This window comes from Tenrec ecaudatus, chromosome 6 (assembly GCF_050624435.1).
Source record: "Tenrec ecaudatus isolate mTenEca1 chromosome 6, mTenEca1.hap1, whole genome shotgun sequence".
NCBI lineage: Eukaryota > Metazoa > Chordata > Mammalia > Afrosoricida > Tenrecidae > Tenrec > Tenrec ecaudatus.
In genome coordinates, this window is record NC_134535.1 from 76,607,000 (window position 1) to 76,623,036 (window position 16,037).

General features: G+C 35.3%; 1 protein-coding gene across 1 annotated transcript; it reads left to right on the forward strand.

The window, feature by feature from the left end:
* The first annotated feature begins 10,947 nt into the window (after positions 1–10,947).
* On the forward strand, positions 10,948–13,774 carry LOC142450907 (olfactory receptor 6C75-like). Its single transcript, XM_075552843.1, has 2 exons — positions 10,948–10,968; positions 12,857–13,774. Exons 1-2 carry the CDS (start codon positions 10,948–10,950, stop codon positions 13,772–13,774), a joined length of 939 nt encoding a protein of 312 aa, XP_075408958.1.
* Positions 13,775–16,037: the final 2,263 nt, after the last annotated feature.

Here is a 16,037-nt window from a genome sequence, read left to right on the forward strand (position 1 = left end):
TTCAATACTATTGCTTGTGCACTGCTATTAGTAGTTCCAATCTTATAAATCATTACACTTGGGGTGTGTGTGGCTTGTTTCTTTTCTTTACCCTCCTTTCTGGAATGCTGAACTTTAGTAACAGAAAAAAATGGGTTGTCAAATAGTGTTTTATGCTGATCTCTGATTACTTTTCTAAGCAGCTTCACAGTTTTAGATTAAGTCCTTACACTTCAACTTATCTCAAATTATGGACAAAGAGTTTAAAATATGAAAGTGTGACTTTGTTTTGTATTTGTTTGGATTGATTTTAATCAGATAGAAATCACCTGTAGCTGGGTAGAATGGTTGCTATTGTTTTGTTAGATGATGTTGCGTTCACTCAACAGAACAAAACATTGCCCATCCCCGTGCTAGCCTCACACCCATTCTTGTGTCTGAATAAAGTGTAGCAGCCACTGTGTTGGTCCATGTTATGGAGAGTCTTCTCTTTCTCCGAACCTCTACTTGACCACGTATGTCCTTTCCAGGAACTAGTCCCGCCTAATAACATATTGCGTAGGCAGAGGATTTCCTAAAGTAGATACAAGACAACTTTTCCTGGGAACTGTGTAATGTTATTAGTGCTTTAGTGATGATTTGAGCCGTGGCTAGAAAACAGGAGAGTTTATGATCTTATCGATCAGGCTGATGGAGCGGGTGTGCTTCTCAGGAGCACTTAAGACCTTTAAAATCTGCCTAAGGCACGCCTTGGTGAGCTCTCCTTTCAGCACTTTCTTTGTCCTTCCTCAAGGTACATTTCTACCCTAGTGGACATGCCAACGCATACACTCTACAGTCTGTATTCTCTGAGTTTTTGACATAGACCTAAACAGAAGTCATTAACAAATGGACCTGTATAACCCAATTTTACAAGCAAATTGGAGCAAGCTCACTTTTCTTCTTTGGTATTTGCTGTTGTCAGCAATTCCTACAAGTGTTATGCCTCTTTGGGTTCTAATAGTTTCTGTTATCTCATTTTATTGGGGGAAAGGAGGGTTCAGATATCCCAACTTTCTTATTAAAACTTTCCTTCCAATGTAGGGGCAATGAGTTTGTGTTAATGAAGAAAGGGAAAGTAGGAATGGCTGGACAACTCAAAGAATGTGGTCACTGTCCCTCAATTTCCCATATTGAATTGATGTAGCTTCTGCTCTGTTTATTCTCAATAACAAACAAAAATGAATTATATAAAAGAAATCAACAAAACTTTCACTTTGTTTAATTCATTTTATAAGGAGCTGCAATTAAACATCTGTCCTACAAAAGATGATCTGGTAAATGCATTCTCACTCAGAATGGCATTAATTGAAGATAATATATTGTCATGTCTTTGTGTTTTGTTAGTGATAATTTACAGTCAAATGAACAACTGTAGGCAGAACTCAGGGTTTTTTATACTCAATTATTCTCTATCAATATTTCCTTAGCTGAGAATGAAAAATACATTAGTATCAAAATTGCTTTGCTTCACTACTTTGGTTTTGGTAAACCATTAGTATTCATTCAGTCAGATAAATATTTAGAGACTCTGCATCATTTAATATGAGAGACTGGAACTAAAACCAATAAAAAGTTTCTCTCTAAAGGAACGTCTAGTCTTCTAATGGAAGGTACTATTTCATTTTAATGCATACTCAGAGACAAGTAAGAGGATAAAATAGTGAAAATTCAACTTTGTTTTGTTTTGGGGACAATAACTAATTTGTTGCCACTAAATCTATTCCAACTCACCTTATAGTGCAGAGTGTACCTGTGCTACGGGGTTTCCAAGGCTGTAAATCTTTGCAGGAGCTAACTGTCATGTCTTTCTCCCTGAGCGACTGTTGGATTCAAATCACCAGGCTCTCTATTGGAATGCCAGCATTTAATCACTGCACCACCAGGGCTGCTCTGGTGTGGCAGCTCCGCCTTGTTTATTCCTGGACATTCTTTCTTCATTACACTGATAGCGTTGCATATTTTATTATGCTCACTCGGTTCCTCTAGATTTTTTTTCTGTCTACTAAAGTTGGCAATATCAATGAATAGCGTAAACCAATTAGCAAGGTACGTTTTTCAGGGTTTACACATATGATTATGGGTCCAGGGAAACGTCCTTAGTTCATGGGTCTTAGGAGAAGTTCTATTTTACTAAGTACTGTGAAGTCCCCCAAAGCTTTGATGAGCCAAACTGAGTGATGAGTGAATCTGCTTTCTACACAAATGACTGGTTTATGGTGAGCCATGCCTATAACAGTACGGATGTTTCCGTGGGGATTTCAATGGCTGACTTCACTGAAGCACATTGCCCGGGCTTCCTTCTCAGATGTCAGCTGGTGCAACAATTCCCCAGCTTTTCCATTTGCATCCTACTATGCGCACCTTTAATGTTTGCACCAGACATTAGGACATTTTTACTTTATTCTTCATTCTTCTAAAAAAAATTATAAAATTATTATCTATTCCCACTTTTGAAATTCTTATTCTCTAATTTTAATAGGAATGATTTGTGAAATAAACCATTTTAGCATTGTAACACCCACTAACTTAATGTGTTAAAAACTTAATATAATCTTGTTTTAATTCAGGAAACTCATTTAATCAAAATTCGTTTTGACAAAGAAGTTAACTTTGTGGTGGCAGGACATTTAGATTTAAGGCAGCTTGTTTTTTTTGTTAGTTTTCTTTTTTTATTTTGCTACTTGAAACTGAATAATTTTCTCCTTTTGGTTAAGTTACAAGTTGTTTCCTTGATTGAGAATCAAAACCTAAATCTTTGGTAATACTTGTATCATTTAAAATTAGAAACAATAGTTTCTTTGAGCATGATTTCCATGGACTGTAATAGTTGAAGAAGAGTAGAAGAGCAACACTCTGGTTCTCAATAGTTTTTTTTAATTGCTATATTCTTTGATTTCTTTGATACTATAGCATATTATCTATTTCTTGATACTGTAGTAAAAGACACGTCTTTTCCATTGCCCTTCATTTAGTATATCTTAAATAGAAATATTCACGTCACTAGATATTTAGGCTTCTTTTCTCCCCAAAGGTAAATTGATCATGACGGGACAGCTCTAAAGTTTATTCAGGAAAATTACATATTAGAAGTAACTGTTCACTCCCTTTTGCAATCTGAATTGCAATGCACTAAAATTAGATTTCTTTAGACTCTTTATTTAGAATGCATGGAAAAATATGTCTCGACAATTATGTACTTACTTTTCTGACGTGCTTCATTGGAGGTCTTTAATGGAATGACAATGTGAAGAACAGTATGCTTGTGAGGACGTTTTTCTATGCTTCTGTCTACACCTCATATTTTACCAATATACATCCCAATCCCACTTTGTGCCTCCCTGCATATACATACACAAACACATAGAGACACAAGCACACTTTCACAGGCAAGTCTTAGAACAGCAAGTTCTTGCCTAGATTTTTATTGCTGCTGACATATTGGATTTATATCAACTTCCTGTTTCTTTGCCAAGTTGAAAATGGCACCTGACTCTAGTTATCTCAGTATTCTTCAACTTCAAAAGAAGGAAAAATGCTCATTTTCCTAGTTTTAAAAGAGAAGAATATCTGATCTTGGACAATGAGGCTCATTGACCTGCAAATTATTTAATAGCATTTCTTTGATATATTTAGTTTGCTACAAGTGCACAGGGAGCATCTGAGTGAACCACACAGTAGTCCTTGGTGACCCGGATTCGAAGGTTACTAATGAGTTGGCAGGGGACTCATACGTGGCAGTGGGGACAGTGCTCCTCAGAGATACGGAGGATGATCTGATGCAATCTGAATTCCATGATCTCTTTTTAATTGAAGCTAAAATGTTTTGACCCCAATGATCAATCTTAATGGATATTCCTTAACTTTGATAAGTTTCCTATGAGTCAGTATTAACTCGATTACAGTGAGTTTTGGGTTTAATCTTTTTATATAAATCTGTGTGAAGTAAAAAATAATAATTCTAATTTTACCGAGGAACAGAAAAATGACCAGTTGACTGATGCACAGAGGTTGCATGCTTTGAACAAAAGTATATGTGAATACACAGATCCTGCTTTTTCCTTGCACATCAAATTAAATCATTTTCCCAATCTTTAAGAGGACCACCATCTTTTAATTTCTAGGTTTTATGTTCTGGTGTTATGTACTACTTTTGACAATATGAGTTAAGGAAATTTTTGAATCCTATGTAGTGGTCCTAGGATTTGTCTCATATTTCACTGAAATTTATCACTGCCCAGTTAACTTGAGCAAAATTATTTTATATTATTGCTCCTGAAATTTTGGAACATTTTCGCACCTGCTGCTAATTTGTAATATGTATGAGAATACCCTAAAAAATGACAGCCTAGTGTTGTCCTTGGCAGATTTGTTTTTGCTTATCTTGATATACGTTTCCCGTCAATTTATAATAAACTGAATCTTACATTTGTGAATGGCATATATCTTTGAATTTTCAATCCATTTGCTTTTGTTTGGTGGTGAAGTCTATTGCAGATTATTGTTATTATTATTATTGAATGTGTTTTAGTCAAGATCCTATAGAGAGACAGAACCAATGAAACACAATTTTTAAAAAATAATTGACACTAGAGATTGGGGGGACCTGCCATGTCTGAGATCTGTAGGCCAAACAACAGACTGGAGATTCCAGGTGGCTTATATGTTTGTGGAAGGATGACAAGTTCTAAATATATAAGTCACATGAAAAGATGAAGATGCCTTGTGTCCCAACATCCATAGGTCAGGAGATGGGAAGAATAAGGCCTATCAAAATATGAATGTATAGACTTGGGGCAGAACACAATCTTGGGAAACTCACTCCTCATTTGTTTGATTGATTTTGGAAGATAATATTGTATTTAATTTGATGGAAAGTAATTATATTACACTTAGGAAGGTAGTCTATTTCACTGTGGTCAGCTGATTAAATCACATGTAAGTGATCCATAACAGCAAGTAGACTGGTATTTGGTTAAACAACTGAGAACCATAGTCCAACCAAGTAACACATAAAATTAATCCTCATAGAATGTTTAATCTGACACTTGTCATTATCTTTTTAATATTCCAGCTACCTGGACAACTGACTAGAACAGATCCATATTGTGCCCATTCCAAACACAGGTGACCCAACCGAATGCTCAAATTATAGCACGACATCATTGATTTCACACACAATAAAAGTTTACTGAAGGTCATCCAACAATGATTGCAGTAGCACCTTGACAAGAAACTCCCAGAAGTTCAGGCCAGATTCAGAAGAGCACATGGAACAAGGGGTATCATTGCTTATGTCACATAGATCTTTGCTCAAAGCAGAGAATACCAGAAGCATGTTTACTTGTGTTTCATAGACTATACAAAGGCAGTTGACTGTGTAAACCATAATAAACTATAGATAGCCTTGAGAAGAATGGGAATTCCAGAATACTTCATTGTACTCATTTGGAACTTGTACATGAATCAAGAGGCAGTATGGCAACACAACAAGGATAGAATGCATGGTTTACAATCAGGAAAGGTGCTTACTCAGGGCTGTATCGTCTCACCACACGTGTTCTATCTCTGTGCTGAGCAAATCATCATAGAAGGTAAATTATATGAAGAAGAATGGCATCATGATTGGAAGAAGCCTTATTAACAACATTGCGGTAGCTGTAAGCAGATGACACGATCTTACTCTCTGAAAGCGGGGGGATTGAGGCACTTTCTGATGAAGATGAAAGATTAAACCTTCAGTATGGGTTCCTCAATGTAAATGAGACCCCAATCCTCAAAACTGGACCAATAAGTAGCATCAGGATAAATGGAGAAAAAGTTGAAGTTGTCAAGGATTTCATCTTGCTTGGATCCACAATCAATGCTCAGGAATTCAGTAGTCAAGAGATCAGAAGATGTGTTACATGAGGTAAATTTGCTACAGAACCTTTTTTGAGAATATTGAAAAGCAAGGATGTTACCTTAAGGACCTGACCCAAACCATGGTATTTTCCATTGCCTGATATGCATATGAAAGTGGTGATTGAATAAGGAAGACTGAAGAAGAATTGATGTATTTGAATTGTGGTGATGGACAAGAATATCAATAGTATCATGGAGAGCTAGCAAAACAAACTGATCTGTCTTGGAAGAAGTATGACCAGAGTATGCACCTTAGAGGCAAGATGGTATGACTTTGTCCTACATTCTTTGGATGTATTGTCAGAAGAGACCATCTCTGGAGAAGGACGTCATGCTCGGTAAAGGAGAGGGGTAGTGAAAAAGAGGAAGACCTTGATGAGCTAGATTGACACAGTGGCTGAATCATTGAACTCAGGCTTAGGAACAATTGTGAGGATGGCGTGGAACCCTGCGATGTGTCTTTCTGTTGTGCTTACGGTCATTATGAATAGTAGTTGACGGGATGACATCTAACAACATTATTTTGCTGAAAAATCGCCTCTGGGTGTGGCTTAAGTGCCAAGTTCGGAGCGTATTTTAGGTGATTCCCATAGTCTCAATCAGTCCAGTAAGCCTTACCATTTTTGTATGTATGTGTGTTTGTTTTATTAAGGAATTTGAATTATGTTCTACATATTTTTCCCATTCTATCAGGGACTTTCTATTGTGTTGCTGGTGAGAATGGTTGGGAGTAGTCAGTGGGTACCATTTAATTTTGGTCTCAGGTTAGAAGATGCCCTGGTTCCTACGGGCTAGTTTCCTCTTTTTGTCTTTGCTTTTCTTCATTTTCTGTTTCTCTAGACGAGTAGAGACCAATAGTTGGATCTTAGAGCCACACACAGCTTTTATGACCAGTGGTTACTCACCAATCTAGGATTTAGAAGATTAACTTTATAAGCTATATTATATCAATTGTCTAAATTATCCCATGGGAATATAGGACTAAATTTTTAACCAAATAAACCAATTCCACAAGTTATTTGAATATATCTAGGAAGCCTTTGTAACAGTTTTTTTTCTGTATGTTTTTTTATAGATATGTATGTACCACACTAAAGCATGAACTTACATGTCAACAGATAAACCTATATGTGCACATGTATGCACTAGTATATACCTTACTATATACATATATAGGAGCCCTGATGCCTAGTGCATTAAGAGTTGGGCCACAAACAGCAAGGTAGGGAGTTCAAAACTTCTAGTGACTCCTGGGGAGAATGATAAAACTTTATACTCCTGTAAAGATTTATGGTCTCAAAACCCCATTGGGGCAGTTCTTTTCTGAGTCATTATTGCTACAGTCAAAATTGACTCGATGGCAGTGTTAGATTAAGTTTCATTTGTACACATATATGCATGCAAATTCCTATAAAATAAACAAACATTTTTATTATTACTACTGTTATTGCAAAATTGTGTGTATTATAGCATTTGTCAAAGCTGTCCTTTTTGTCATATTCACCTTTTTATCTTCTTTTGCCTTTTTCAAGTTGTGCGATCTCACCCACATTTGTTGCTTCCTTTTTCATCAACAAAAGTAACAAATGCCTACTGTTCAGGAAGCAATTCCCTCTCCAGCCCTGGTAACTATAAAAGAACATTTCTTTCTATGTGGATAGGTCTCCGGGACTTTTTATTATGGATCCATAGAAGCAGCCTTCAAAAAGTTTATGGAAACCTTCCATTGTTTGTTATTTCCATGAGCTGGTTGAAGCCCATCATTCAGTATTTGTCCTTTTAATGATTGGCTTATTTTCCTCAGGATAATTCACTCCATATTTATTCATATTATAAGGTGTTTTGTGAAATCTTTATTTTACTTTATAGTTGTTAGTGTTCCATTTTACATGTGAACCACAATTTGCTTATCCTTCATTTATTGATGGGCACTTGGGTTCTTTCCATTTTTCTGTTATTGTGAAAAATACTAGAATGAACATAGATATGCATATGCCTATTTTGGTTCTGCTCTTATATCTCTTGGTTACATATTTTGGAGTGTGATTGCTAGATCATCAAGTATTTTTCTTTATAGCATTTTGATAAAGCACCATAGTGTTCTATAGCAGTTGTACCATATTACAAGGTCACCATTATTGTTCAAGACTTCCAGTCTACCCATACTTACCTGTTTGTTTGTTTTGTAGTTTTTTGAAGGGTGGGGAACCATTAAATCACTACTTCTTTGTAGTGTGATAGATAGTGTGGGGTGAGGCACTGTGGTAGGTAGATAATTTTATGTCAACTTGAAGATGTATAAAAGTGTAGGAGTGTAATCCAAGCTGTCAGTCAGATGTTAGTCTGGTACTGTCTGCTTGGGGCTGTGGCCTTCTTATAAAGAGGACCCTGGGAACCCCTCTCTCTCTGCCATTCCCCTTCCTGCCTGCTGGGGTTCTGCCACTGAGCCCAAGAGCTGTGGGAGCCCTGCCACGTTTCCACTGACCTTGGATCCACAGGACTCTGCACCCACTGACTTGTGTTCTTCATGCATTCTGCATCATTGCATGTGGTTGTGTGAGTCTGAAGAGGGACTTATGAACTAGTATAATACGTAGGAATTTGAGTTGGGCTAGGCTGGGACACTTTCTTGATATACAATTTCTTTTTAATATAAAGTTCCACATATATGAGTGTCACTGGATTTGTCTTGTCAACACGACCTAACACAGTAGTATCTCATTGTAGTTTTGATTTACATCTGTCTAATGGCTAGGATGAAGAACCCTGGTGGTGTTCCATGCTGGGATGCTCATTGTAAGGTAATCAGTTCTAAACCATCAGCTGTTCCATGGGGGAAAGACAAGACCTTCTTCTCATAGGAACAGGCACTGTTTCAGAAACTCACGGGGAAGTTCGACCCTGTCCTCTAGGGGTGCTGTGAGTCTGCCTGGATGTAATGGCAGTGAGTTAGGTTTTTTAATTGCTGGGAGCATCAGTGGCCTGTCAAGTAAGCTGTTGCCTGCAAGCCTTAGGTTGGTCATTTCAAAGCCCCAGCTTCTTCTCAGGAGAAAGATGAAATGATCTGCTCCCATAACAATCTACAAAGACTAAGAATGTCTATAGAAGGAGCTCTGGTGGCAATGTGAGTTATGAATTGAATACTTACTGCAAGCCTGCACTCAAAACCACCAAGTGCTCTGCAGAGGAAAGAGCAGGCTTTCTGTTCCCCTTAAGATCTGCACCCTCAGAAATACACAGGGAGAATTCTATTCCACCATTTGGTTGACTGTGAACTGGTATAGACTCAATAGCAGTGGGCAAATGAAGTATTATGGTTAATGATTGTGAGAATATTTTCATCTAAATGCCCTCTTTGGGCATGTCTATTCATGTCCTTTGCCCATTTTTAAAGTGAATTATTTGTCCTTTTGTGATTGAATTGGTCAAGTTATCTATGTATTTTAGAGTTTAGACCCCAATGAGATATATTGTTTGTAAATATCTTTCCCAATCTATGGTTTATCTTTCTATTCTTTTGTTAGTCTTTTGATGAATATCAGTATTTAAATTGTAGAAGGTACCAGTTATATTAATTATATTTTGTTGTTTGTGCATTGTTGTTTTACCTGATAGGCTGTGTAATATAAAAAATAGATCAATAATTTTGTTCCTATATTATCTTTCAGGAACTTTATTGTTTTAGCTTTAATGTAAAACTCTTTGATTCATTCTGATTTAATTTTTGTGTATCAAGTGAAGTATTGGTCCCATTTTATTTTCATGTAAATGGATGTAGTAGTTACACAATCTGTGGTCAATTTGAGATGATTAGGAGAGAAGGGGTGGAGTCTAGCCTCTCAAGCATTGTATAGCCAATGAGTCCTCTGTGTGGGCATGGCCTTCCCCTGATGATCATGGGAATTCCAACATTCCTGCTTGGAGGCAGGAGACACTCTCTCACTCTGCTCACTCCCTGTGAGACATTTCTGAAGAGAAACCACATGAACCTACCCTGATGTAGCCCTGGGAGCCGGAGAAGCCATGTGAAGAGCCCTGCCAGTGCTGAGATGCTTCTACCACCACTGGATCCACAAGACTTTGCACCCACTGGCCTGTGATTTTCCTGCATTCAGAGTGCTTGCCTGTGTTTCGTGAGTCTGAAGACTTTATAGATTGGAATCAGACATCTAGGCTATTATTGGTCTTATAGGCTTGATCTAGACTGGGCTGGGATATTTTCTCCATATCAACTTCTCTTGTCTATAAAGCTCTTTTCTGTACACACAGGGGTGTGTCTCTGGTTTGGTTTCTCTAGTCTACCCTGACCAACACATGGTTAACTAAATTTGCTAGCACAAGTCTCTTCCTCAATTAATTGATTTTTACACTTTAAACACATTTGGCAGATGTACTGTTCAGTTTCATTCTATTTAGGAATATTTATTTTGGGTTTTGAGATACTGCTCTCCTTGTATTAGATTTTTCATATTGAGGAAATCTAGTGTGTGATGAAATAATCTGTCCCCACAATGATTACCATATATACTCGAGTATAAGCCAACCCACATATCCACCAAGGCACCTAATTATACCACAAAAACTGCATTAAAAATGTGCTGAAAAACTCAGCTTTTACTTGAGTGTATAACATATCTTGAAGTATGACATATCAAAAATTAGCAACTTTTCAGCCAGCTCTTCAAGGATTTGCTAAATCAAAACTTTGATATGTGTTAAACTGAAATATTAAATATAATTCTTGAAAAATCAAATAAATGTCATTACTCATTAACTAGTCTTATTCACTTTCTTATAGATGCTAATTATATACAATGACCATTAACCTTCTTTTCAAGTATGCCGTACAAGTTGGGTCTATTGCACATCATTAATGTCTTATAATGATGATACTCCGGGGAAATTTTTCTTTTTCTTTTTTCTTTTTGTTTCTCAGTGAAATCCCTTGAGTACATAATTAGTAAATGATAAACATTACTTGCTGTTTTAATATGTAAAATTAAAAATAAAATATCTCACTATTTGATGGATATCATCACACTGTTAGTTGTTTCAATTTTTTCACTTTAACTCTCAATTATAAAGAGTGTAAGGGCATGTGAACTTATATGAATAACACCTATGAAACTATTTGTACATTGCTGGAGAAAACACTAGGGGTTATATCTTATATAGATAGAAAACAAATATTCTGAAGCTTATACTAATCAGTTTCTGAACCTTGGTTCAAGTTCACACATAAATGTGTGAGAGGTGAGCACAGAACTACAGATACATATTTAATTTTTTAGCACTTTGTCACAATTTCAAGGCAATTTCTTTTTCAGTTTTTCACTGAAATAATATTATATGGACTTTGAGTAAATTAATAATTCCTAAAGTGTTGCTCATTCTTTTCATTCCAGAATGTAATCCAGGGAAATACAAGAACTAAGGTAAGCACTTTATTGTTTGCAATTTTTTATTGTAAATTAAGGTAATTTCTATGGACATCAAAGGCGAGTATTTACTAGTAGTTTGACATTTTTTATGATCATGCACCATTTTATTGTATAGAACTATAAAATACAAGGACACATATTCATAAAATGCATCCGCATATTGGCTGTTTATTAGCTGTAAAATTGAATATAATAATGGATAATTATGTATAAAAGGAATGGAAAGTTCTTTTACCAAGGAAGAGAAAAGTCTTCATTTGGGGGCTGTAATTTTCCCTCAAATGGTCAGCATTTTGTTTTAATCTCTGTGTGCCTGTTGATAACTTTCTAGAAAGAAATTTTTCAGTTACTAATGAAAGGAGAAAAAGATATTTTGATGATGTATATTTCATGAGTTCACATAAGTCAGAATATATAATTTTCATTTAGACACTAATAAATGGTAAAGCTGATTGAGGAGCAAATATATTGTGAATTACTGTAATTTTCCCCCTCATTTTCTTTATTCTGGAAATCATCATGATATACAGACAGGTTTTCAGAGTTAGATTATACAAGGGGACTTCAAAAGTGTTCATGGAAAAAAATAATGTAAATCTTTTTTTTTCTTTCCTCCATCACCTGTCAACTCCTAGTAACCCTATAAGGCAGGGTAGAAATACCTCGGTGAGTTTCTGAGACTGTAGCTCTTTATCCAAGGAGAAAGGCTATTTTTCTCCTTGAGAGTGGCTGGAAGTTTCAAATGGAAACTATACAATGAAGCAACACAAACATTTTCTGGGCATGCATACATTATGAAATGGGGATGAAGAAGAAATTTAGTGCAAAAAATGTAAACTTTTCGGTATATAGTAGATTTAAAAAGAAAGTTAGAAAGAAGGGAATATATTGACAGTGAAGCTCATCTTCATCAGTGCATGATTTCACAGAAGGATATTTTTACAGAAGGAAAGATGCATTTTTCTGCCTCGTTTAGTTTGTTCGTAGCTTAGGGATCATATTCTTGAAACACTTCTTTTGGAAATAGTCTAGCCAGTCTACCAGCTTTCTAATAAACATTTTTAAAAAGTAAAAATCAAACAGCTTTGATAACACAACACAATATACCTGATTTCTAAAATAGTTTAGTGACTTGAAAATTTTTATTTAATAATCCTTATCCAGAATTTGTGTTATGTTGAATTTATTGAATGAGTTGTCTGTTTCATTTATATATATAAATTCTAAATTATTTAGATATAATTTAGAATAAATTATATCTAATATATATATTATTAATTATGGTAGTTGCCACAAAAATGTAGAAGAATTGCTGGAAATAGTTATGCAAAAATCCAAAACATAGTTCCTGGAACATTCATATTGCTCACTGATAACTTTTCTTTCTTTGTACTTTATTATTTACTGTAATTAATCTTTTAAAATTGTTTCTTCACCCTTTTTGTCTAGTTTGAATAAAACCTGTTTATCAAATGAAGAACCATTCAATGCAGACAGAGTTTATTCTTGTGGGCCTGACAGATGATCCAGAGTTTCAAATAGTAATTTTCCTCTTTCTGTTCCTTACATACATGTTGAGTGTCACAGGGAACTTAACCATCATCATTCTTACTCTACTGGATTCCCGTCTTAAGACACCAATGTATTTCTTCCTACGGAATTTCTCCTTTCTAGAAATATCTTTCACAACTGTTTGTATTCCAAGATTCCTGGTAAGCATAATGACAAAGGACCGAACTATTTCCTACTTTGGTTGTATGGCTCAGTTATTTTTCTTCATCTTTTTGGGCGTAACTGAATTTTACCTTCTGGCTGCCATGTCCTATGACCGCTATGTGGCTATCTGTAAGCCCCTGCATTACACCACCATCATGAGTAGCAGAGTTTGTTACCAACTTGTAATCAGCTCTTGGGTAACTGGATTTTTAATTATCTTTCCACCAGTGATCTTGGGACTGAAGTTGGAATTCTGTGCTTCCAATGTCATCGATCATTTTATTTGTGATTCTTCTCCCATCCTACAGATTTCTTGCTCAGATACACGTTTCTTAGAAATGATGTCTTTTATCTTGGCTGTGGTGACTTTAATGATCACGTTGATGTTAGTGATTCTTTCCTATGGCTACATCATCAAGACAATTCTTAAATTCCCTTCAGCTAAGCAAAGGACAAAGGCCTTTTCTACCTGTTCTTCCCACATGATTGTGGTTTCCATCTCTTATGGCAGCTGCATCTTCATGTACATTAAACCATCAGCAAATGATAGAGTAGCTTTAAGCAAAGGAGTAGCTGTTCTCAATACCTCAGTTGCCCCCTTGTTGAACCCATTCATTTACACTCTAAGAAATCAACAAGTGAAGCAAGCCTTCAAGGACATGGTCCAGAAAGTTCTATTTACTTCAAACAAATGAGGAAATCTCACAGTGAGAAACCAGAATGAATACAACTGTTGCCCTGTTCGCCTTGGTGCACTCTGTCTGACTCTGTATATATTTTCACACTATATTGGCAATTTCAGCCTCTTACAAAGTTCTTTACATGCTATATTTTTGGAGTAGAGATTGTATTTTCAAAATCTGCTTCTTTATAAATTAAAAAATGCAGAGTTTAAATCCTATGTGATTCTTTGATCATATTGGTTGAAAAGGTTTTCAATGGTGAAGTGAGCATATAAGTGAAATGTAAGTGATGAGAATTACAGTGTTATGATAAAATTTGCCACTTAAAATAAATTATAAGGTCACATGTATAACCAAGGGAAATAATTCAATGATAAAGACACATAGCATTATGAATTAGGGGATAAATATGTTTTGTAATTGTAATTTTATAAGCAAATAGATTACACAATTGTAAATCAAAATAGGATTTAACTCTGTATTTTATTTTATAATATGCTTTTTAATTTTGAAGGATTAAAGTAAAATGTGATTGCTCTGTCTGTTATTAATAACTAAGAATATAACCTGTGCCATCAAGTCAATTCTGACTCATAGTGACCCCATTTAGTGTTTGTTTCTATAAATACTTATGGGAGTAGCTCTATGAATACTTTTCTTTCTTCCATGCAGAACCTGGTAGGTTTGTGGTTAGCAGTTGAATGCTTACCTCACTACACCACTAAGGCTCCATAAAAATCTAATTTTAAATGACCACATATTCTATATATTTTAATTAAAATAAAGATATAAAATCTATCAGTTTGATTGATTTGAATTATGATATTGTAATTATTTTATTTTTTTCTTCAAAGATATAGTATAGTCCAGTTTCCCAACAAAATTTTCTTGAATAAATAAAGGTATTTTGCATTCTGTGTAAAAAATACCTTATTTCGTCATTTCTCCAAAACTCAAACCCAGACTCTTTGCCATCAAGTTGATTCCAACTCACAGTGATCCTATAGGACAGAGTATAATTGTCCCTGCTATTTCTTAAGCTGTAACTATTTACAGGAGTCTAGTGCCTCATCTTCCTTGTGTGGAGTGACTGGTGGTTTCAAATTTCTGACCTCGTGGTTAGCAGTCCAACGAATAGCCCATTCCTCTACCAGAGTTCATTGGAGTCATATTCCCATACAATGCTAAAGTTAATTTGAATATCAGTTGATTGAGGTTTTAGTGATGCTGCTGATAATTACACAGATTAGATCCTCAGAAGGGTGAGTTGAGTCAGTGGGATATTTTATTTTCACTCACTTAACTGTATTAAAAAGAATTGATGTTGTCCAAAAGAAATATGAGAAAGAAAATGTGGGGCTATAATTTTAAATCTTCTAGGATAAAGAGTGCTATTTAAAAATCATTGAAGAAAAAAATTTTAACCTCTTTTCTTAGGAAAGAAGGACTCCAGTGGCAGACTGGGTTTAGAGTTTGGTAGAAATTCAAACCTGCAAAGTCTCAGTGGGGAAAGATAAGGTTTTATGTTCCCATAAAGACTTAACTCAGTATCACAATGTATGAAAATGGACAAATAATTGTTTCTAAGTTAGGGTCAGAAACATAGAAATTGTGTCTGGAATATTGTGTCTGGAATTTTGCCAGAAGAAAAAGATAATTGTCATAAAGATAATGGAAAGAATTTGAAACCTACCCAGTACCTGAGATGAGACAAAAAGAGCATAAAATAATAATAATAATTTATTAGATGAAACATAAAATACATAAAAGTTATAAGTGTATGATGTTATGTAGGTTAGTAAATTGATTTTGCACCAGTAAAATTGAGAAGGAATCAAATTACAGCCTCAGAACAATGATGAAAGGAAAGGATCTCTTTCTTGAATTTGTGTATATTTCAGGCAAGTAGATAGCTGATCAAACAAGATATTAACACATAATATTCCAGAAGAAAACTATACCTTAGACCTATTAATGAAATGTGGATTTGGGCAATCCATTACTCAATTAAACAACTAATTGATATTGAGTAGATTCCAATTCAGAGTGACCATATAGGTAACAGTAGAACTGCCCCCGTGAATTTCTGAGGCTGTAAGTATTTATAGGGAACAAAATTCTCATATTTCTCCAATTGAGAAGTTGGTTATATGGAATTGCTTACCTTGTATTAAGCAGCCCAATGCATAACTCACTTGATCTTTGAAGTTTTTTTGGTATATATTAAAAACTATTAATAACATGTAGCTGAGGAAGTTTATAATATAGGTAATAG

Bases quoted from the DNA above. Each gene is read 5' to 3' on its own strand.
- LOC142450907 (XM_075552843.1), top strand. From the start codon at position 10,948: ATGGATATCATCACACTGTTA. The intron at 10,969-12,856 runs GTTGTTTCAATT...CATTCAATGCAG, and splicing joins TGGATATCATCACACTGTTA to ACAGAGTTTATTCTTGTGGG.